Below are 25,633 nucleotides of genomic sequence, written 5' to 3'. Positions count from 1 at the left end.
AGCTTTGTTCTTTCAATATTTGTTATTGTAACTAATATTGCAAAGTATACATCCTTGGATAGAAATTCTAGAGCTATTTCTTATTATTTCTTTATGATTACTGAATCAAAATATATAGAAAATTAAAATATCTGAAGATATATTATTAAATTGTTTTCTTGAAATATTTTTAGGACAGTACAAAGAATCCTTTTTATTGCATAACACATAAATACAGATACTATCATTTTTAAAATTTATTTACTTGCTTGCAAAATTGGAATAATTATTTTATTGTATATTTCTTTCATAGAAAGCTTGATTGAGCATTTGGTGTTTACAGACTATTTATAATTTTTCTTCAATGAGTTTTCCTTACATTTTTTGCCAATATTTTCTCCTAAAGTCTTAGTACAGTTATAGAGTGGAATGAATTTTCATTCAATAATGACATTTAACTTCTATATTTGAATTTTCCCAGGTTTTGGCATGCATTTTCATTTTACGATTTTAATATAAAAATTTAAATATTTTTGTATAATTTTAAAATCAGCTTTTTTTGGATAGTTTTCTTGTTATGGAAACTATTTTTTCTATCAGATAAGATTTTGAATGTGAAAGTTTTATAATGAAGAATATCTTTGTAAACACTATATTAAGTATTATCAACTGAAAAAAATTGATGCTGTATTTTTTAGTATAATACTGATTTTCAAAGTAATAAAAGTTAATATATGGGAAACAAGCCATATTTAAGAAAGTTAGAACCATGTTGATAAGAAAATCAAATAGGCAGGATCTCTTTGTGTTCTAATTTTCAGTTTTATAGCTTTTCATTGGGATGCATTTAACATCCAAATTTTAGTTATTGATACAGTTTAGATTACAAAATCTTTATAGAATCCTAAAATCACTAAACATAAAAATATGGAATATATGATGCCCTTCAAACAACTCTTGAATAAATTCTGAAAATTTTAGGCCAGTAAGAAGAGGATAGATATATTACTGATTTGAATACATTGTAACTCTGAATGTTAGTATCTGTCTTGTGGACATTCCCTTTAGTTTTAAGTAAATCTTAACTACATTATCAAAATTCAAACATGTATTAGGCTTGTCCACTTGGAAACAAAAACAAAAGCCCAAAACAAAATAATAACTCCTTCTTTGAGTTTCATCTCATTTTCTAATCAGCATAGTATTTCTCTGATTCCTTCATTTCTAGTTGATTATACTTCAAATATTCATTTGCACCCTTTTTATCTTAACTGATGACAATAAAACTTCTATCCTTTCTATTTTAGTAAGAGTAGATCAACAGTAACCACTATGTTGCCAGTGACCTCACTTGTCTGTTTTAAGTGACATTTTAGGTGACTTTGACACAGTAGACCATAGAGGCAAACAGCCTCTTCACCCTCCCTGGTCTCTGTGATGCCATGTACTCATATTTCCTCCTATTCACTGTCTCTTCTCCTCAGGCTCCATGTAGCACCTTCTCCTGTCAATATCACACATGGAAGTCCCCAAAAGAATCTCAACTTTGATGACTAATAGGCAGTTAAAATGCACCATGTCCCAACAGATCTCTAGACTTTCTCTATTAGAATTAGACTCCTCTGTTAGAAGAAATTGAAGAGAAAACAAGGCTTTCTGTATTTCTAAAAATGGTACAAATGTCTATTTGAAACTCAAGGCCATACCCTAGGGTTATTCTTTATATGTTCTCTTTCTTTTTTACTCCATGCTCAATTAATTACAAACCACACGAACTTTACAACCAAAACCATCTTCCAGGTGAACCTATTTTTCTACATCTCCTCTGAAAGCCACCTTCTGCAAGCAGTGGCCATCTCTCAGTTACACCAGGCAGAAGTCCAGCTGTGACTCTCATGTTCATGCAAGCATTTTCTCTTACAGAAGTCTCAGTACATTTCTAAAAATAAGATCATGAGGCCATATAGTTTAAAGTCTACCAACAGCTTCCCATTCTTAAAATAACATCTAATTTCATCTCCTAAGAATACCCACACTAGCCTCCTCTTCCTGTTCCTTGGGCAGGTTGGGTCTTAGTCTCTCCTGATTCCTTCTCAACTGCTTTGTCCCAGATATTTTCAGGGTTAGTTTTTGTCATCACTGAAACCTCATCATGAATATCTTCTTGGAGAGGACTTTCCTCACTATATATTCTAATATTTACCCCTCTTGCCTATACAGTATCCTTTATCATATCAACCTTATTTAATTGATTTCATACTACTCATCAGTATTTGAGATCATTTCTTCTGATTTAGTTTTAAAATAATAGATAGTACAGTGTCCAGCTGTATCCCAGATACTAGTATGGTAACTGCATAGAACAGGTGTTGAATACATATTTATGAATGAGTATGTATATAAATATATATCAAGCACTATGAATTAAAAATGAATTGACAACAACATAATGTGAACTCTTTTTATAATTACATTTTAAGGATTAAAGACCACTAGCATTTAACAGGGATAACAATAAACGAAAGGAACGGTGCCAAAAGTCAGAACGTACCTAGGTTTAAACTGAAGAGCAGCTTGGCTTTTTTCAGTTCCAAAGTAATATAATCCCCTTGCTGTCCTTCCCCGTGCAAGATCACCCCCTCACTTTCAGAGGTTTTAAATTTCAAGGCGATGACATCTTTCAGCGTTTTCATCTTCTTGTTTCTGAATCTATATGGCAACACAACATGGCCATCGAAGTTGATAACATCAGCCCCTAAAAGAATAAATAAATAACACTTTAGTTTTGTTATTGTATGTGTGAAGTATATCTTCTTCCAATGGGTGTCCGGACTGAATAAATGACAAAAAAGGTTTTTCTTGAAAACTCTTTAGTCTTGGGTTCTCCTTCTCTTTCTACTTTTGTTTTATTCTGTGTCCTGAAGTGGATTTTACGGAGAGGACTTGTAAAGAATGATGATGGAAAACCCTTAACAATTTAAAACTCTTTCAACTGTAATATTAATAACAAGTTCCATCAATGACTTGTATGCTTCAAAAATCTGACTTAGAAATTTGGAGTTTACCTGAAAAAGTAAAAATGTTAATTCCTGAGATATTATGAGACTTTAATATTTTCCTTCTTAAACAAGGCTAAGTGTTCATGATTTTAAATATCAATTTTGCTGACAAATTTTCTTTTCTATGACATAATAATGAAGGATCTTAGAAGGCACAGTTTGTGGTATACTCATTTTCTAATTTTTTTTTATATCCTACTACATTTTCAGTAAACTTTACGGTAGTACCTAGAGTTTACAGTGAATTGAACTTTAACTTGCTTTACCCCTTGCTCCCAGGGTTCATGTCTGTTTCAAATTCCTTATAACCCCTTGCCTTTCCAATAGAGAAATGTGTTGCCCATGCCTCAACTGCTCTGAAAAAAGACAGTCTCACCCATATATGATTAGAAGAACACAAATCTAATCTATGCTGTGAGTAGTTGTAGTTTGATTTTAAGGAATTTCATTGAAAACATGAAATTATATAAACTTTTACAAAGTATAATCAACTTTTTCCCACCCTCAGAGACAAAGGATGGTGGGCAACAGTAAAGCAACTGTTTCTTATTCACACCAGAAATAGAAAATGAAATGATCTTATTTATTACGCACTGTTGGTGGCCAACCCATGGAATGGGTCAGAATGAATTGTAATCATTCAGATCAAATTTTAAGTACAAATAGAACCTTAGTCACCCTAATAAGACCTTTTTCAATAAAAGTACTTTTAGCTTTTAGTATTAAGTTGTAGAAAATTGAGTCACATTGACTCTAAAAATGATGATGGTGTGTGTGTTCAGTTGTGTCCAGCTCTTTTTGACAACATGGACAACAGCCCACCAGGCTCCTCTGGCCCTTTCCAGGCAAGAATGCTGGTGGAGCAGGTTGCCATTTCCTTCTCCAGTGGATCTTCCCAACCCAAGGATCGAATCCGTGTCTCTTGGTCAAATCTAGTCACAGTGGAAACCTAATCACATTCAATAGCTCTAATTATCTCAGGATTATAAGCTAGGATGAAGCCTGCCTCTAGTTTGGGGTAAGATTGTGCCAGAGAACCCAGAGAGAGACATTGGAGAAAAAGTAACAGCAAGTTGAAAACCTGACATAAATATCTTCTCATCACACATTCTAGTTCTCTTGTTAGCTACAATCCGCCTGGGGGATATTTTGGATCCTGGTAACAGTAATAATAGCCAGCTACATCATGGTGGTGAAGGTGCAGAGCTACCAGAGGTTATATTCACTCTTTTTTTCTGTGCAGTATTTGCCAGTATAAGTTTTGCTCTTAACTAATGCCATAAAGTGAACTGTCACGAATACACTTATTTCAAATATTGCTTAAAAGTATCTCTAAGTTTTCCCTTCAAATCAATAGATTTTGAATATTTTAAAAATGTATCTTGTTAGCAAAAATATTTCTGTTTTTAAGTGACAGTTCAGAGAATCATTGCATTCTAAAAAGTTCACATGGAAAAACATAACTTGGAACTTTGTTTTAATTCTCACAGTCAATTATTTACTATAAGACTTTATACAGTCATAAAAAGACTTTCTTAATCAACGGAATTCTGTTCTGAGACTGTGAATCACAGAGGTTTATTTTACTATGGAGGAAAAAAAGCAGACATTAAATTTTGGCTCCTGCTAACACTGCAAAGCCAATTAGATTTTAGCTTAATCATCTATACTGTCACAGCTGAATTCCAATTGCACAATCTTTATCATCTGTGATGAGAGATAAAACAGAGAAAAAGTGGAATCTGATTATCAGACCCCAGGTTGAATTTATAATCCAGCAGTTGGCAGAAATTACTTTTTGTCTTGCAAAGTGCATAAACAAAAAAGTCAGAAGGAGGGAGTAAATTCTGAATCCCAGAAAGTAATTCTGCAGTCAGTTTCATATCAGTGACAGTTGAATAACAGACACATCATCATTTTATATACCTCCAATATATATTAATTGACAACAAACATCCCCCATTTGTCTCTTGGGAAGTAAATGTTCCCAGAGCTTAGACAGAGGAAGGAATTCACCCCTCCTATGTTTTCTCCTAACTCAAAATCTACGTTCAGTTTTGGGGACAGAATAGTGATTTATACAAATGTTGATGCCTTTCTTCCTTAGTTTTATGCAAATGAAAAAAGTGACAGGAAGGACGAGCATAGATTTTTTCTTCAGACAGTCCTAGGATATTAACAAAAACATGAAGAAATGTTATTCATGAGGATCAAATCTCATCTTATAGGTGGTCAGTGGTCAGCTGAAAAACATATAGTGCTCTCTGAGTCTCTTACCTTACCACATCCAAGCTGTTCTTCCAGGAATGAGTTAAATGCTTGCACAAGGTTAGCGTGTGGATGTGAACTCAGAGTTGGCTTGGAAACTACAAATTCCTAGAAGTAATCTATGGTATATAATTTATACATAAACATACACCATACACTTTTAAAAGACTGTGAGATATTATAAAAATCTATCAGAGTTTAGTTCTTTTGTCTACAACATACATTACAATTTCATTTGACAGCTAATAATATGTTGTGTTTATTTTGGGACAAGCCACATTTTTCCCCATTATCCTGATTGCTTTTCACTCCTTAGAATAAAGTTTTCTCCGCAGTGATTAAATGTGTGGTTGAGCTGTTTAAGCAGTCTGAACTACAATATGGCTAGTCAAAAAGTGAATGCAAAATCAGAGTGCATCCATGATTTTGTTTCTAACAATAACTCCGAGAGGTTGGAATGTGCCCAATTCATCAAATCATCATAGTAGAGAAAGCTTTTTCTTTTTTTTTTATTTCATTGTTACTTACCCTTTAGTTTCTCTGAGTTTGTAGACACTCAGATGAGATATTTTGGAAAACTGTTTTTCATCTGAAGATTTTACAGTTTTAAAAAGTGCCCTTGCTAATTTTTACTACAAATGTAATATGTGTTTATTGTTAAATAGAAATTAAACAATATTCTTAAACAATAAGAAATTATACAATACATTTCCACAGAATGTAGAAAGTGAATCCCCAGAACAGATCAGCAGTGTTAACTGGGTAACAGGTTGGTGCATCTTTCTAGACTTTCTCTCTCTCTCTCTCTAATGTATGAAATGATCTATATATTATTTCATATACATGAGAGAGTGTGTGTGTGTGTATTTAGAGAGAGAGCGGGGAAGGGAAAGAGAAAGGAGAATGTAGTTTCATTTAATTATGGTTCAAAATGTGTTTCTGGCAATGTATTTATAATGTGGAAACCTGAATGTTTTAGCAAATTAATATATTTTAATGATCTTCATGCAGCAAGGTACTTACAATAAAGTAAGAATGTATATAATTTGAAATATAATTTATTCTATTTATTTGAAAAAATTAAAATGTATTTGTACAGAGCACCACAAAGTAAACAAATACTTAAGAAAAACTTTTGTTTTCCTGTTTTCTCTTAAATATTTCCTTATAGAAAACTTAGAATAATAGGAAGGTTTAAATAAGAAAAATAAAAGGACAATTCTATTTTCATGAAATAACCACTTACATTTCTGATTATTTTAATTTGTATATATGCAGTTTGGACAAGGAAATGGCAACCCACTTCAGTATTCTTGCCTGGAAAATCCTATGGACAGAGGAGCTTGGTGGGCAACAATTAGATACACAGAAGGATCATAGCCCATATAGTTTTGTTACTGAACACTATGTTATTTTTATCTCATTGTTTTCTTCCGAATCAGGATTTTAATTAGCTAAAAATATATGATCATTTGGATGTCTGATTTCTTCAATAAGAATCTGTTTTACAGTTTTCTTTTTAATACCCTTTTTATTTTAGAATAATTTCTGATTTAAAGAAAAGTTGCAAAGATACAATGGTGAGTTCCTACACACTCTTCACCCAACTTCCTCTAACATTAACATTTTATATAACAGAGTACATTTGTGAAGTCTAAGACATAACTTGGTTGTTGTGGTTTAGTCACTAAGTCATATCTGACACTTTTGTAACCCCATGGACTGTAGCCTACCAGGCTCCTCTGTTCACGAGATTTCCCAGGCAAGAATACTGGAGTAGTTGCCGTTTCCTTCTCCAGGGGATCATCCTGACCCAGGGATCAAACCCACATCTCCTGCATCACAGGTGGATTCTTTATGACTCAGCGACTGGAGAACCCCCAAGACATAAGTTAGGTATATCATTATCATTATTGAAATATAGACTATATTTGGATTTCACCAGTTGTTACAAATTTGTTTGCTTGCTTTTCCTATTCCAGGATCCAGTCCAGGATCTCACATTTCATTTTTGTTATCATCAAAAGTAGCATCTGACGCTTTGCAACCCCATGCACTGCAGCACGCCAGGCTTTCTTGTCCTTCAGTATCTCCCGGAGATTGGTCAAACTCATGTCCATTGAGTTGGTGATGCCATCCAACCAACTCATCCTCCGTCACCCCCTTCTCCTAATGCCTTCAATCTTTCCCAGCATCAGGGTCTTTTCCAATGAGTTGTCTCTTCACATCAGTAGTGATATTGATCAAGGCAGTATGCCATGCTTCTTCACTGTAAAGTGACTATTTTCCCCTTTCCATTCTTCATTCTGTGGAAGCGAGTCACCAAGTCTGGCCTACGTTTAAGGTAAGGGGAACTAAGTTCCACCTCCTGGAGTGGGGAGTATCTACATATATTACTTAGAATTCTTCTGTAAGGAAGATTTCATATATTTAGTCATTCATTCCAACACTTTGGCCACCTGATGTGAAGAGCCGTCTCAACCAGGAGACTCTGATGCTGGGAAAGATTGAGGGCAAGAGGAGAAGATGGTGATAGAGGATGAGATGGTTGGATGGCATCACTGACTCAATGGACATGAGTTTGAGCAAACTCCAGGAGATAGTGAAGGACAGGGAAGCCTGGTATGCTGCAGTCCCTGGAGTCAGAAAGAGTCAGGCATGACTTATTAGCGATTGACAACAATAATTCATTCATTCAATCATGTATTTATATAATTATGGGACTGTGCATGTTTATTTCTTCTTTGACTTTAATTCAATACTTGCTCAAATGGTCCCATATTTTTAGCCACTGGGGACTCTCTGAGGTTGGCCCCTTTGTCTGTGTATCATGATTAGCCCCTGTGGCCTTCTCCTGCCCTTCCTACTCCTTCCCCCTCCTTCTCTTCTCCTTACACCTCAGCCCCCTCCCTCCCCTTTCCCTTCCCTTCTCATCTCTTCCTCCTCTTCCAAGTCCTCCTCATCCTCTTGCTTTCTCTTCTCTCTTTCTGCCACTATATGATGCCCTAAGCTCATCTTGCATTTTTTTTCTGCCCCAGACCTACAATCAGCCATTTTCCCAAGGAATCCCCATTTCTTTCACTGTAGCATGGCACTGAGAAGCTTGCAGGTATTTCTTTTTTTACTTTGCACATGATACATTTTCTACAAATAAATATAGTTGCCATCATCTATATGATCTATTCTTCCACAAAATAAATACATTATTCAATGAAAAAGGGTAAAAACTCATAAAATGTTACCTAGTTATCTATTTCATAAAGATTTGCAATGATTTTGAAACTTTTTTAATTTTAATCAAATGTTTTTGCATAAACAGCGATTTTAAAGGCAATAATGATAATTGCCAATATGTATTTAAGTGATTACTGATTACTACTTAAAAACATTGAAGTGTTTGTTAATATTTATTTATGTGGTAATGCATAGGGCTTAATATTTTAAAGTAACTTCTGTTTCATTATCATGAATTAATATGTGCTCACTGTAAAAATTTATGTCATATAAAATACAAAAATAAGTCAATTTAAATTAGTTACAATCACATCACATAGATAGCAAAATACTTTTTGTACATCTAAGTTATCTGTGGTTTTCTACAAATCCAAACATTCCTATAATGAGAATTCTTGCAGTGAGATTCATGAGCACCGGAATGATTATTTCCTTACTTTCAATTTCTAAAATGCTTAATTAAAGCACTTTAACTGCTTAAAGATATCAGTAGAGATGCATGTTAATGAGTTAGTATGATATCTAACATTACATAATGTATATAAATAAATACCAAGTCACATTCAAGAGTTTGAAATACATCTCTGAAACTAAAGTTGGAAAATAGCAGAAGGTAGACTTTGCTTAGTTTTGCCAACTTTTACATAGATGCAAAACTACATATTCTTTGTCTCTTTTTCAAGTCAGTTGTCAATATTCTAGATATGTTGACCTTTCTTTACAAAATACCATGTCACCATCTTCATCTCTATATTCACTCACCACCCTTCTTCAAAGCATTTATTTCTTCCTAACATATTGATTGGAAAAGCCCACTTCTGGGAAAAGATCCTGATGCTTGGAAAGATTAAGGGTAGGAGGAGAATGGGGGTAACAGAGGATGAGATGGTTGGGCAGCATCACCAACTCAATGGACATGAGTTTGAGCAAACTCTGGGAGATAGTGAAGGACAAGGAAGAGTGGCATGTTGCAGCCCATGGGGTGGCAAAGAATCAGACACAACTTGGCAACTGAATAACAACAAAAAAAGCTCAGTACTTAGAACAGTGCCTTAGTCTATATTCATTAAGTATTTGTTGGATGACTGCATGCTGTCATTTATATTCAGTGCATTAAAGTATAATAAACACTATTATTTTAAACTTTTTCTTTAACAATTTGAATCATAAGAACGGAAGAAATTTCAAGAATCACTCTGACCCACTTTGGTGCCACAGCTACTAATATAGCCAAGGTTTCAACTGTTAGAAAAAAAATGGTGATTTTATGGTACATTTCTTGTGGTGGAGGGGAAAAATCCATGCCATTATTTTTGACTCAGTGTTATTTAATTGATAGGCTTTAACTGGGATAGAGCCTTGTCCATCTCATCGCGTATGCAGACTGTTTCTACCTGATTAATTTCCTTCTTCTAACCCGCTGCCCTTTTCATTCAACATATCTGCGGTTTAAATATAAATAAATAGTTAATAGATTCCGAAAGGTCAATAACAGCTAATGTAGAGTAACAGGAGCAAACGAGCCTTCTTCAAATCCTTTGAAAAATAATCTAGAGATATACTTCAAAAAAATCACTTCTACTTGGGGAAAAATAAAACAAAATAAAAACTGTAAAGGCTCTTCCAGGAAGGTCAGCATCTCACATTTTGTGCAGTATTTCTCTTTAAAATGTGTTGCTTTGCCCTTAAGTGCTTGACAGCTCGTGACAGAGCAACAACAGTCACATCAGGGGTGTCTGATATCATTTATCCATAATATTTGGACTCTGATATCCATATGGCCTTTCCACAGGCATGTCTAAGTCTACTTGCTCAACACATAATTCTTCCTCCAGGCCTTATATCCATTATACAGTCACTCAAGACAGAGCTCTGGGCCTTTCTTTAGCTCCTCCCTGTCTTGTGGACCTACATCCTGTTAGTTCCAGGTCCAGTGAAGTTTAGTACATCCATGGTTTTCAAACACATAGCTGACTTCTTATATGTACTGCCACCAGGTCCCCATCACCTCACATACAGTCCATTGCATTAACATCGTGAATGAGCAACTCCCACCCTCCAGTTTTATTACCCGTAACTCTATCCTCCATACAGAAGCTAAAAAGATCTTTTGAAATAAACTCTTCTACTGAAAAACTCTTCGATGTGGCCTGCAAGATCCTCAGGGATAGAGCTGCGTTCCCGACATTCTTGCATTTTAGCACCACCTTTCTCTTGTAAACCTCCTGGACCCCTTGCTAATTTCATCTAATTTAATTTTCCTTTCCTTATGCTAAGTTCACCTCCTTCAATGAACAGCTATTAAAAAAAAAACAACAACTAAGTTTATGCTTATTATTATTTAAGCATCTTCTAAGCTTCAGATAAAGCTTACCTACTAGGCAAATTCCCACATATCAACAGCCATCATTCACAGAGGTTTCCCAGGTGGCTCAGTGGTAAAGAACCTGCTTGCCAATGCACGAGATGTGGGTTTGATCCCTGAGCCAGGAATATCCCCTGGAGTGGGAAACAGCAACTCACTCCAGTATTCTCACCTGGAAAATCCCACAGACAGAGGAGCCTGGCGGGCTATGGTCCATGGGGTCACAGAGTCAGACATGACTGAACACACACACATCACCTTTAGATATTTTATCATACCACTTCTCATATTGAAATTATCTCTTTATGGATCTGATTTCTTCTGTGGACTTTAAACTTTTCTAAAGTACAGCCTCTGGAAGGATTCTTCTACTTTGTATTTCTTAACACAATCAACACTTCTCTCTTTTTTATTTTTTTTAAATTTATTTACTATCTGGCCACACCACAGGGAATGTGGGATCTTGGTTCCCCGACCAGGGGTCGAATCCATGACCCCTGCAGTGGAAGCACAACGTCTTGTCTAAACCACTGAACTGCCAGGGAAGTCCCAATAAACACTTCTTAAACTGATTTAAACATCATTGATATTTGAGACAACATGCAAAAGTGGAATTCCTCTGTTCTCACCTTCCTTCAAAACCATACCTGGTGAAATGCGGTCTATTCTCTGAGAGTAGACTCAAACATGATTTAGTGACACATATTATATCAATACCATTGTTGTATATTTCTGATATAAATAAATAGTTTAAAACATGAAATGCTTTCATTCACTCATTCTGGGGTTATTTTTAATAAGTCAACAATTAAAACATTTGACTATAGTAAGAGTTTAAATACTATATATATATACATATATATATGCCTTTTAACTGAATGCATTTAAGAGAAATGGTCCTTTACACACACAGAGGACATCAGAAAACCAGAGTGATCCACTTCAGAACAGGGTTATAGCTCTGATACATCTAATAATACAGAGGTAATAAGCAATTTCTGAAAATTAGCATTAAATATTAGTGCAAAATCTCTTAGTAATAAATCCATATGGTAGCTATTCTTATTTATTTTTATAAATCAAAAAGTCAAACAAATTAGACCAGTCTTGTGATAATATTAGTTTACTGGAAATAGTTCTACAGTTTCTTACCATACACAATCTATTTTTCTGCTAAAGAAAAGACTATCTAGAACTATAAGTACTAAATAAATATTCCACAAATGAAGAAAGGAACCAGACATCAAGAAATAACCCAGAACGTTTCTTAATAAGAATTTGTCTCAACATTTATTTCAGATTTTTTAAATCATTACTCAGTTAAATTTACTTCTAGTTCGAAGAAAACACTGTTGTCAGTGTTGGATCCAAATATCGTTACTAAATTTGCTAAGGGATGGTAAGTTGATTTAGCGATGTGTTTTGAGGCACTGTTTTCCTGGTAATTTATACAATACTTAGGAAAAGACAAACAATTCATATAAATACAAGGGGAATGCTGAAAGAGATATCAACACCCTGGAAATTTATCAGAGCTACCAGGTCTAGCTTCCACTTTCCCCTCAGTACTAACCATGTCTTCTGTTTTCTGTATGTTGATGTGTTGACATGCGGGGCCTTGCTGATGAGTGAGCCAGTTCCTAAGGATGTTCTCCAAATACAGACCAATCAGTCAAGAGTTCACAGCCTAGCTATCTCCTGTCTCTGGCTCTCACTCTCCAGGCTACTATCCACCTGCCCTAATCACTCCAGGGTCAGGTACCAAACAACCAGGGATAGCCCCTCTGTCCCAGATCCACTGAAATGATTCAAACTGGCCAATCCTTAACCAGCTTACTTGGCCTCACCCATTCCTTCCTGTGGAAACCACAGTAAAGGCTTTTTCCCATCCACTCCCCTCCTTCTCTGCCTTCCCCATGCCCCCAGAGTGGACCTGCCCTCTCCTCTTCAGAACTTTAATAATAAATTACCTTTTCAATGACAGTTGTTTCCTGATATGTTGATCTTACTATACCTTAAATTTCCTATCAATGTACCATATTTCAAGATACCCCTGTTGGCCTTGAAATAAAAGAAAGAAAGTGAAAGTTGCTCAGTCATGTCTGACTCTTCGTGATCCTAAGGACTATACAGTCCAAGGAATTCTCCAGGCCAGAATACTGGAGTGGGTAGCATTTCCTTTCTCCAGGGGATCTTCCCAATCCAGGGATTGAATCCAGGTCTCCCACATTGCAGGCAGATTCTTTACCAGCTGAGCCACAAGGGAAGCCCAAGAATACTGGAGTGGGTAGCCTATCCCTTCTCCAACGGATCTTCCCAACTCAGGAATCGAATGGGGTCTCCTTCACTGCAGGCCGATTCTCTACCAACTGAGCTATCAGCTTTCCTATATCTCAAATAATCTATATTCCAAAATATTTTCTACAGAAAATCCTTTTACTATAATTAGGAAAAGAAATAGAAAAAATTTGGCCAAACCAAAAAAGAAAAAAATCTTAAGATTATTGGTAAGAGTTATCTCATAGATCTGAAAAAAAAAGTGAATTTGAGAAATCACTATGAAATGTCTGATATCAACTATCATTCACTGAAATATCTTCTACACCCATGTCATTGTACCAAGAAAGTGGGATCATTGAGGAACAGAGGTGAGTTTTAATAAAGAACTAATAGATGAGCTCCTTTATTAGAAGAAAATTAAGATTAAGAAAAATCCAGACAGATAGGGGAAGAGTATATGCAGTCTCCTTAAAGAGCTCAGTAGTTCTGCCTGAGTTTGATATATAAGGTTCATGAGTCCCGAAAGGGTTCAAATTCGAAGATGAAGAATCCACTGCTTCATATGGAAGATACAGGTCTAAGTGTGAAATGATGGTGTCCTAAGGGGAAGGTGCAGGACCAGATTTGCAATTTGGAAAGATAACCCCTACACCGATGTGGCAGAACAGGTGGGTTAGAAGAGAGTGCAGACGCCGAGAGAGCAAAGACCTGCCTCCCTCAGAGCAGCTAACCATCTAATCGTGCTGGTAAAGGTCAGACAAAGCCAGACACAGAAGATAACTATGTCATTGAAGAATGCAAAGCTTTCCAATGATGCATGGTTGATACTCAGAATTTCAAAGCACTTAAGGCTTCTATAGTGATTGAAGAATTTCAGATGAATACGTACAATCATGTTTTTCTTGAAAGAGATGACAAACCCAACACCATAAAAGTATTAGGGATTTTGATGGAATTGAGACTTCCCTAAAAACAAACCCAAATGTCAAACATTCTCCTTTGAAATATGTTATGTATATATATATGGATTCACTTATTTTCACCATCTTAATTTTTAGATGGAATCTTTAGATGCCATCTTTAGCTGTCACACATTTTAATGCTTTTTCTTATTCAATTCCATATCTTAAAAATTCACATGAACCTAAAAATGTAAACTGTTTTTCCAAACAGGAGACACTTTCCCAACAACTACAAAGTTTCCTAGACAAGCAGCAATCTGTACTAGGTGACCAGTAAAGACGTCATTTTTATTTATTTTACTTTCGGTACTTTCCTGAAAGCCCAATGAATTGGTACAAATGATTTGCACCTACTGGCAAGAGATTGGGACATATGTTTAGAATGTTTTGAGTTTATGCATAGGATGTAGTACATCACAGATTCATTTTATTTTTTGGTTTGATTTCACATACCTTTGGGTGAATCTTTTATCCAGCCATAAAATAGGATTAATAAAGCTCAGAATGTAGACACGTTGTGACATAATGGGTTCTTTCCTCTCCCTTAGAGCAGTTGGTTCCTGTCTGATGAGATACTAAATGGTACTCCGTGGCCCCACCATCAACACACCTCAGTGAATCAGGCGTTGGAGGGGATCTGATTCACTGTGAATATGGGTGCTGTCCATTACTCCGTGACACCCACATGCCCACTGAGGCCACGGTGAGCAGGCTGAATTAATTCATTTCCATAAATGAGCAATGCTCCCACGACTTGTACAGAGAACCACTCCTGACAAGGCTAAAATAATTAAAGCGCCTGAAATTAGAACTTCACTGGTCAGAGGGGACAGCCGTTCATATACATCAGGGATGCTAGCTTGTAAAACCCGTGTAGCTCCACTGATTTGTGTACGATTTTCTGACTTTTGAGAGAGATACAGGTAACAGAGACAGTGTTCTCCTTGATTAAAAAATGAACAGGGAAAAGATGCTAAGTAAACATCGAAGACACCTGGTCCTGCTAGTGGGAAAACAACAGGGAGCATTGGGGATATACTAAGGGTGTCGGGGAGGTAGTTTCTCTCCACCCGGCGCAAACAGAAGCTATGCAGCAATTCTTATGTCATTCAAACAATCCATTCCCTAGGAAAGTTAGAAATCCAACATTGTGATGAATCTCCTCCCCTCTATTTTTAAATGTTGAGCATCTGCCTTGGGGTTGTATCAAGCAGAGACTTCTAGCTAGTACCCCACAGCTAGGTTTTGTTCCGCCACACATTCCTTTGGGTTTCCCATGTGGCGCTAGCAGTAAAGAACCTGACTGCCAACGTAGGAGCCAGAAGAGATGTGGTCATCTCTGGATCAGGAAGATTTCCTGGAGCAGGACTCTTGCCTGGAGAATCCCATGGATAGAGGAGCCTGGCGGGCTACACTCCATAGGTTCGCACAGAGCCAGATACGACTGAAGTGATTTAGCATGCACAAATCCCTTTAAACTTGAAAATTGTCAAAATATAAGACTCAATAGATCATAATAAGACTGAACAATTAAGTTTATTTTCCACAATATCATAATTTACCTGTGAATGACCACAGCATGCATCAACAAGGAATTTTACTTCTTAAAAAGCAAATTCCTTGGAAAAGACATTGGGTAGTGCTAAATGGAGAATGAATGATTTAAAAAAATAATTTTAATGGTATTATATGATACAAAGATATAATACTCTATGTTGTGTTAATTGCTCAGTTGTGTCTGTCTCTCTGCGACCTCATGGACTGTAGCCTACCAGGCTCCTATCTCCATGGGATTCTCCAGGCAAGAATACTGATGTGGGTTGCCATTCCCTTCTCTAGGGGATCTTCCCGACCCAGGGATGGAACCTCATTGCAGGCAGATTCCCTGCTGTCTGAGCCACCAGGAAAGCCCAAGGCTCTTATTACCATATAACTACAGGCAGCTAGTACACTAAACATAGGAGAGAAGGAAGGACAGAAAACACTGAGCTTCTTTACTGATTTACTGGATATAAGACTTTACCCAAGATATATATATATATATGTATATATGTATATATATATGTATATATGTATATATATATATATACACATACACACACATATTAAATTTATATGTGTGTGTGAATATGGGCTTCCCAGGTGGTGCTAGTGGTAACGAACACCCCTGCTAGTGCAGAGACACAGGTTTAATTCCTGAGTTGGGAAGATCCCCTGGAGGAGGAAAAGAAAAGAATTGAATTTGGAAATAGGACACATTTTGACACAAGGCCTACACATCCTATTTTCAACTTTCTGCATTTGACATTTTTTACAGTCTAGGTCAATCCTAACAATTTATGCACTTCCCAAGGCATGACAGATATAAGGCTGTTACAAATGCTATTTATAGTAGGTCGTTTAAGTCCTTAAAATGTCAATGGTTGAGTTTCTCTTAATGTAGATCTAGAAGCAAAGCACAAATTTTCATTCCAGGGGGATAAAATGCATGCTGTAGTAGGAGCTTTATTAGGATGGTGTCACCTTCCTCATGACTCAAGAAGTGTGGAGTGGAACCAATACCATCACGACCGTCCCACCAGGCTGCAGGTGAACACTAGACCTGAACCCAGAAACCTCAGACCCAACCCTTCTTTATTTGCCCTCGGGGACATCAACTTACCCTCTGGGCCTGTAAAATGAAGGCAGGAAAATGGTAAGCTCTGAGATTCCCTTCAGCTCCAAAATTAAGCATCTCTTATTATGGCTAACTTGGTCAACCTTATATTCATTTTTATTTTTGGATTTTAAATCAGTTTCTAGAATGGCAGAATCTGAATTTTAGAAGCACATTCACACTTCCTGATTACTTTAGCACTTTATCTCTTGGACATTCTCAAAGAGAATTTTAAAACATAAAATCCATAGATGCTGAAACATTTTATATGTGAATACTATGGACTGCTATTTACAGTGTCAAATTTTGCAAATTAGAATAAAACTGTTATATTATAAACACCATATATCATTAGCCACATTGTTAATTTAAAAAATAATAAACATTTATTATATGGAATCTTGTAGAAGTAGAATCTAACAAAATGATTTATGAGATGATAGAATAATAATTAACCTACGTTCTTAGTGCCTCAATAATGTTCAAGCAAACATAATTAGTAAGATTTAATTATTTTAGTTCTAGAACATGGGGACAAAACTGCTTTTCTCAGTGAATTAAGGGACACATTCATGGCATTAAAGACCCAGGGCCAGTAAGGATGAACAGATGATCTTGAGCAAGTATAACAGTGCTGGCCACATTCACCTATAATATTTTATGTTTCCTACTCTTTTTGCTATTAGTCTAGCCACAAAGAACATCTTTCAAATATCAAACAATTGTAACATACACATTTTTTTTCTTATATGTCACTAAATTAAGCTCATCTCAGAGGGAGGGACTTTTGTGTCTTAAGTGCTACTAACTCTGGTTCACAGTAGCTGACAGAGTTGGCATAGTTTTACTAACACTGCCAGGGTTCTAATCCTTCCTCTGTGGCTTTAAGCTATGTGACTTTCAATAAGTTACATCTCTAAGCCTCAGTTTTCTTGATTGTCAAAAGGTGAAAGTAACAACGGAGCATTCTTTACAGAACTGTGAAGACTGAATGAGTTAATGCATGGAAGGTATTAACAGTATCATTAAAGTAGGATCCAGAAAATTTTAGACTGCTAATAAACATTAGTTTTTATTGTTACCATATACTAAGCTTTTGCTTAATTGATTTAAAACAATGAATATTCTGAGCACCTACTCGGTCACATTGACCCAGGCCTGGAAAGAGAACAAGGCCCCATGGTTCAGTTCAGTTCAGTTCAGTCACTCAGTCATGTCTGACTCGTTGCAATCCCATGGACTGCAGCACGCCAGGCCTCTTGTCCATCACCAGCTCCCAAAGTCCACACAAACTCATGTCCATTGAGTCAGTGATGCCATCCAAAGATCTCATCCTCTGTCGTCCCCTTCTCCTCCTGCCTTCTGTCTCTCCCAGTACCAGGGTCTTTTCGAATGAGTCAGCTCTTCTCATCAGGTGGCCAAAGTATTGGAGTTTCAGCTTCAACATCAGTCCTTCCAATGAACACTCAGGACCAATCTCCTTTAGGATGGACAGGTTGGATGTCCCTGAAGTACAAGGGACTCTCAAGAGTCTTCTCCAACACCACAGTGCAAAAGCATCAATTCTTCTGTGTTCAGTTTTCTTTCTAGTCCAACTCTCACATCCATACATGACTACTGGAAAAACCATGCTGCTGCTGCTGCTGCTGCTAAGTCGCTTCAGTCGTGTCCGACTCTGTGCGACCCCATAGATGGCAGCCCACCAGGCTCCACCGTCCCTGGGTTTCTCCAAGCAAGAACGCTGGAGTGGGGTGCCATTTCCTTCTCCATAGCCTTGACTAAACAGATCTTTGTTGGCAAGGGAATGTCTCTGCTCTTTAATATGCTGTCTAGGTTGGTCATAGCTTTCCTTCCAAGGAGTAATTTCATGGCTGCAATCACCATCTTCAGTGATTTTGGAGCCCAAAAAAATAAAGTCTGACACTGTTTCCACTGTTTCCCCATCTATTTGTCATGAAGTGATGGGACTGGATGCCATGATCTTACTTTTCTGAATGCTGAGCTTTCAGCCAACTTTTTCACTCTCCTCTTTCACTTTCATCAAGAGGCTTTTTAGTTCTTCTTCACTTTCTGCCATAAGGGTGGTGTCATCTGCATATCTGAGGTTACTGATATTTCTCCCAGCAATCTTGATTCCAGCCTGTGCTCCATCCAGCCCAGCGTTTCTCATGATGCACTCTGCCTATAAGTTAAATAAGCAGGGTGACAATATACAGCCTTGACGTACTCCTTTTCCTATTTGGAACCAGTCTGTTGTTCCATGTCCAGTTCTAACTGTTGCTTCCTGACCTGCATACTGATCTCTCAAGAGGCAGCTCAGGTGGTCTGGTATTTCCAGCTCTTTCAGAATTTTCCACAGTTTATTGTGATCCACAATGTCAAAGGCTTTGGCATAGTCAATAAAGCAGAAATAGATGTTTTCTTGGAATTCTCTTGTTTTTTCAATGATCCAGCAGATGTTGGCAACTTGATCTCTGGTTCCTCTGCCTTTTCTAAATCCAGCTTGAACGTCTGGAAGTTCACAGTTCACATATTGCTGAAGCCTGGCTTGGAGAATTTTGAGCATTACTTTACTAGCATGTGAAATGAGTGCAATTGTGCAGTAGTTTGAGCATTCTTTGGCATTGCCTTTGGGATTGGAATGAAAACTGACCTTTTCCAGTCCTTGTGGCCACTGCTGAGTTTTCCAGATTTGCTGGCATATCGAGTGCAGCACTTTCACAGCATCATCTTTTAGGATTTGAAATAGCTCACCTGGAATTCTACCACCTCCACTAGCTTTGTTCATAGTGATGCTTCCTAAGGCCCACTTGACTTCACATTCCAGGATGTCTGGCTCTAGGTGAGTGACCACACCATCGTGATTTTCTGGGTCATGAAGATCTTTTTTGTATAGTTCTTCTGTGTATTCTTGCCACCTCTTCTTAATATCTTCTGCTTCTGTTAGGTCCATATGATTTCTGTCTTTTATTGAGCCCATCTTGGCATCAAATGTTCCCTTGCTATCTCTAGTTTTCTTGAAGAGATCTCTAGTCTTTCCCATTCTATTGTTTTCCTCTATTTCTTTGCATTGATCTCTGAGGAAGGCTTTCTTATCTCTCCTTGCTCTTCTTTGGAACTCTGCATTCAAATGGGTATATCTTTCCTTTTCTCCTTTGCTTTTCACTTCTCCTCTTTTCACAGCTATTTGTAAGGCCTCCTCAGACAGCCACTTTGCGTTTTTGCATTTCTCTTTCTTGGGGATGGTCTTGATCCCTGTCTCCTGTATAATGACACGAACCTCCATCCATAGTTCATCAGGCACTCTGTCTATATCTTAATGGTCTAGTGGTTTCCCCTACTTTCTTCAATTTAAGTCTGAATTTGGCAGTAAGGAGTTCATGATCTGAGCCACAGTCACCTCCCAGTCTTGTTTTTGCTGACTGTATAGAGCTTCTACATCTTTAGCTTAATGGACTTAGGACAAACTGGGTTCCCTGCTTGGTGATGGTAGGACCCATCCTACTTCCTGATCAATATTTTTTGCTCCCTTCACTGATGTAGCTCATTTTGCTCCCCAGTGAGGAAGGCAGCAAAACATAGAGAAATAAAGAGAAATATTCTGTCCCTTCCCTTCACTGCTCTACATGACAAGCATTTTGAACATCTTTTGGCACAGCCTTCTCACTATGACCTAAGAGACTTGGGGTGCAGGATGAGGGACGGTGTCCTGCCCAAAAAATATCAGATAAAGATTTTCAAACTGAGACATGACCTCAACGCCATCATCTGTGACTATCCACAGCAGCACAATATAAGCCATTATTTCTGTATAACTCACAAATTTGCTATCTAGAGAGCACCTGGAATTTATTGAATATAGGAATCCACAATTATAATTTCTTCCCCTGGAGAAGGAAATGGCTACCCACTCCAGTATTCTTGCCTAGAGAATTCCATGGACAGAGGAGCCTGTCCATGGGGTTGCAAAGAGCTGCACATGACTGAGTGACTAACGCTTCCATTATAATGTCTGGTTGAATGAATGCATTAAATGTAATCAATTCTTTTACACATTTAAAGTTACCAAATTTAGTTAACTCCACTCAACATCTAGATTTAAACCAAGGACTTGCTTCCAGTTTTTGTATCTTATAAGTAAATTCTATGAAATTCCGAAGAGTTCAAGATGGAAAAAAAAAGTCAATTGCTAAATCAGAATGCTTAGGTTAAGAATATATTGGCTAAATCAAGCTGAAATTTTAAAAAAAGTGCAAAATTTCAGACATAGTGAAAAAAACAGACAAAAGTGCTTTTTCTCCAGTGGCTCTGTGGTAGGTGACAATGACTGCAATTTTTAATGGTTTTATGTGTAGCATGTGAAGGCCTGGAAAGAGGACACTTACTGTTGTTGTTCAGTGGCTAAGTTGTGTCTAGCTCTTTGTAAGCCCATGGACTGCAGCATATCAGGCTCTGCTGTCCACCACTACCTCCTGAAGTTTGCTCAAATTCATACCCATTGAGTTGGTGATGCTATCTAACTATCTCATTCTCTGCTGTCCCCTCCTCCTTTTGCCCTCAATCTTTCCCAGCATCAGGGTCTTCTCCAATGAGTTGGCTCTTCCCATCAGGTGGTTAAAGTGCTGGAGCTTCAGCTTTAGCATCAGTTCTTCTGTTGATTCAGTGTTGATTACCTTTACGATTGACTGGTTTGATCTCCTTGCAGTCCAAGGGACTCTCAAGGGTCTTCTCCAGCACCACAACGTTTATAGACATTGACAAACAAAGCAAAGGGCTAAGCTTAGTATCGATGGAGAGAATAAATTAGGAGGGACAGGATTCAGATCAATTAAACTCCTAAAACTCCTAACTTCGTTGACAGCGCCTACAGTGGGAACAGTATGGCTCCCATGTGACCTTGGAAGGAATCAAGCTCCTTTTGAGCCATAGAGCTAACATGTTTTGGGTAGACAATCCTGGCACTGTGCTAGGAGAAGACACCTTGCTTTTCAGAACAGATAGATGGCTTTTGGACCTGACATAGCCTCTCAATACTCCATTGCTAAACTTTTAACTACATACTTTTTCAAATAATATTTTAGAAATTGCTTTGGTTTAGAAGAGTGACTGCTAAGTATTTCATCATTTGAATCACTCTGTTAATAACAGGGTGTTATTTACGCTGTAAATAAAGAGTATTCAAAAAATATACTCCTTATTTCAAATTATACCATTAAAAAAGAGCTTCAAAACTCTTAGAAGTGTTTTTCTTTAACTTCTAGCTTTCTATTAATAATTTCAAAACTCTTGATTTTGCAAGTTGCCACAGAGAAGCTCTAATATTTTCACAAGAAATATTCTCTTTTCCTGCTAGAGTTGAGATCCTCATCTTTATTTTCCAAGATCCAATTAAGACTTCTTTTTCCCCCCAAATTTGCAACAACTGCTTGATGATTTGATAAACGTTTCCCCTTGAAATTTAGAAAAGTTTGGAATGTCAGTTAGGAGAATAAAGATAAGAGTCCTGGGGTGAGGGTGAGTCATGCAGGCAAACAAGAATTTTTGTGCACAGTCCACTATGCTGCATTACAGTAAAGGGATGACCAAGTTTTTTTTTTTTTTTTTTAACTGGTTTTGTATGAAATAAAGCACAAATGGCCATTTTTAATGTCTCCTACACTTTGTGTTTAAACTGTTCTTCTAGGAACAAGAATAAAATGCTGTTTGGCACCATCCATTTTATGAGGAATTCCATTAAAATGAAATAGAAAATGTCAGTAGCCAATATGTATAGGGTGAAATAAGCTATGCAAGTGAGATAAAATAATTACTTATAAATATATAGCATATATAAATTCACCGCTCTCCCTATACTCACACATGTGCATGTATGTACAGAAATCATTCCCACACTGCTTACATGTCTCTGCTAGAGCTGGCCACTGATTTTATAAAACCAAAATGATGGAAATGGCTGTTTCTCTTTAATGTTCTTCTATTTCAGTCACTGTCCACACCCTCTTCACCCACTCAACATGCTAACAAACACTGGGCAAAGTATTTGCTGCTGCTGCTGCTGCTAAGTCGCTTCAGTCGTGTCCGACTCTGTGCGACCCCATAGACGGCAGCCCACCAGGCTCCACCATCCCTGGGATTCTCCAGGCAAGAATACTGGAGTGGGTTGCCATTTCCTTCTCCAGTGCATGAACAGGAAAAGTGAAAGTGAAGTCGCTCAGTCATGTCTGACTCTTAGCGACCCCATGGACTACAGCCTACCAGGCTCCTCCGTCCATGGGATTTTCCAGGCAAGAGTACTGGAGTGGGGTGCCATTGCCTTCTCTGAGTATTTGCTAAAAGGATTCATATAAAGACATAAATATCTCAGGGAATTCCCTGGCAGTCCAGTGGTTGGGACTTCACCTTCAAATGCAAAGGGTGTGGGTTCAATCCCTGTTTTTAGAACTGAGATCCCATATGCTTCATGCAACCATACGCCCCACCCCCCCAAGAAAAGAACATTTTAAAAAAAAGAAGCTGTACTGTAACAAGCTCAATCAGTTCCACGCAGTCACTCAGTCATGTCCGACTCTTTGTGACCCCATGGACTGCAGCACACCAGGCTTCCTTGTCTATCACCAACTCCCAGAGCCTGCTAAAACTCATGGCCATTGAGTCGGTGATGCCATTCAACCACCTTACCCTCTGTGGCTTTAAAAATGGTCCACACCAAAAAATCTTTTAGAAAAAAAATGACATAAGTATGCTTTAAAGAATAAGAGGAACAACACTTAACTCAAAAGAAAGAAATGAAACAGAGGGACTTGAAGCCTCTGAGAACACTGAATGAAAGAGGAGTTGATTGGAAGAAGAGTTCTTTGAGTGTTTAAAGGTATGCAGATAACACTGCTAATGGTGAGAACACGCGTGAAACTGCAGACACAGTTAAACTCATTGATGTTTGCTTTCTCTCCATGACAACAGCTCTCCCAATCACAACAGAGGTGAGAATAAATTCAACCCTAGTATGGAAGGCTAACAGTCAAAAATTAAACATGAGTTTCCTTTTTTTTTTTTGGTGGGGGTGGGGCGCTTCTCTGGTGGCTCAGATGGTAAAGAATCTGCCTGCAGGAGACCTGGGTTCAATCCATGGCTTGGGAAGATCCCCTGGAGAAGGGAATGGCAATCCACTCCAGTACTCTTGCTTGGAGAATTCCATGGACAGAAAAGCTTGGTGGGCTACAGTCTTTGGGGTTGCAAAGAGTTGGACACAACTGAGTGACTAACATTTTCACTTAATTTTTCTAAATCTTGGAAGAACACTTTGCTAAGGTTTAGCCTATACTTTACTTTGACAATATTTTGCTCTATTAAAGATGAAATCAGTTGTTTCCCTGATGAAAATTATTTGATAAGAAATTCATGAAGGAGGGAGTCTGAGCTTAAGTATTTTCCATAAATTTACCAGAATGAAGATATTAATAGTTAAAAGCTGTTATTCTATTATTAAGAACAAGAATATTAAGTTGCTTTATTTTCTCTATCAATTTCCCTTTTTTGCTTCTCTGTATCTATTTTCTTGTTTCTTACTCTTGTTTCTTTTCTTTAAACTCATATACTTATTCTCCAAACCTCTCCTCTTTCAAAACTCATTAAGCCAAGACATATCCATTTTGGCTTTTTAAACAATGTGATTCAGTGTTTTCATTATATTCCCATTAAAATGCCCTTTAATAATTTCCCTATTAAATTTTTCTTAGAGGTTGTGTCACTGATTAGTATTAAAGTTGAAAACATTATAATGGATTTTTCTTGGAACTTCCAGTAGGAAACTGCTTTTGGTGACATGCCTCACTGGATTTCCTGTCATCTCAAGTTGTGTTACAATGAGGCTTCAGGGTTAAAGGCAAATGAGTTTGGGAAACATGCTTACTGTCTGACTTACAGAACTTTTATGTGTATGGAGTGACTATGTAATTACTACAGAAACATGCAGGGCATCTGGATTGCATATGCAAGTGATTTGCTCATCGCTATTAATCACTTGTATCTCCAGATCACTGGATCAGAGGAATATCATGATGGAAAGCAACATACTTACAAAAAATGAACAGGCATAAAGATAATTTAAAAACAGGTAATCTACTGTAAAAGACTGACTAGATGACATACTTTTATATTTATAGAAAGACTATGTATTTCCAGGTTTTACAAACATAATTATGCGGTTTTAGGAGAGATAACATGCATCATTTTCTAACTCATTTTCTAACCTGACAAAAGGTATGCAAAGATGATAATATTAAGACGTGGGTAACAAAGTCATTAAAGATTTTTTTTTTTCAATGCACTTTTCTTAAGCAAATTGTTTTTATAATCAAAAGACATCAACTTGAAATTATACAATTTATTTTCTAAAAACAAAAATCTATGCTTCCTTAATTTTGAGAAAAAATAAGCTTGATTTTATATTTATAAGTAAGTTGCTGCATTAATGAGTAACAAAAAATTAAAGCATTAATTATTCATTAATGTAAATGTGAAGTATTAAATGGCATGGCTATAGTTTGTCAAGCTCACAACCACATACTCACAACAGAAATTCAATAACCTTTACTTTTAATCATAAAATGAGGTAGTCTCTTGAGGCTGAGAATAGCATTTACATAATTTTAAATTTAGCGTCTACAGAGGAATATATGTCTAGTAGTAGTGGGAGTTGATATTACTGTTTACTTCTCCAAATCACTAATGAGAAAATACAGTATTCTCCATATTTCACATATTAGTTTGTCATCGGTATGGTTCTTCTGGAAACAGGGACTTATATTAGGGATTGTAGCAGAGACTCTGG

At 37.0% G+C, this 25,633-nt stretch overlaps 1 protein-coding gene across 4 annotated transcripts in view; it reads right to left on the bottom strand.

The window, feature by feature from the left end:
* CNTNAP2 (contactin associated protein 2) overlaps positions 1-25,633 on the bottom strand; it is a 2,222,175-nt gene that overhangs the window by 1,236,654 nt on the left and 959,888 nt on the right. For all 4 annotated transcript variants that reach the window (XM_081537160.1, XM_081537161.1, XM_081537162.1 and 1 more), the window contains one exon: positions 2,531-2,734. In XM_081537160.1, coding sequence (XP_081393286.1) covers positions 2,531-2,734 — 204 coding nt within the window. The remainder of the gene's footprint in view (positions 1-2,530; positions 2,735-25,633) is intronic.

This window comes from Giraffa tippelskirchi, chromosome 10 (assembly GCF_054371585.1).
Source record: "Giraffa tippelskirchi isolate mGirTip1 chromosome 10, T2T-mGirTip1v1.2.pri, whole genome shotgun sequence".
Taxonomy (NCBI): domain Eukaryota; kingdom Metazoa; phylum Chordata; class Mammalia; order Artiodactyla; family Giraffidae; genus Giraffa; species Giraffa tippelskirchi.
This window is presented reverse-complemented; position numbering and strand designations above follow the sequence as displayed.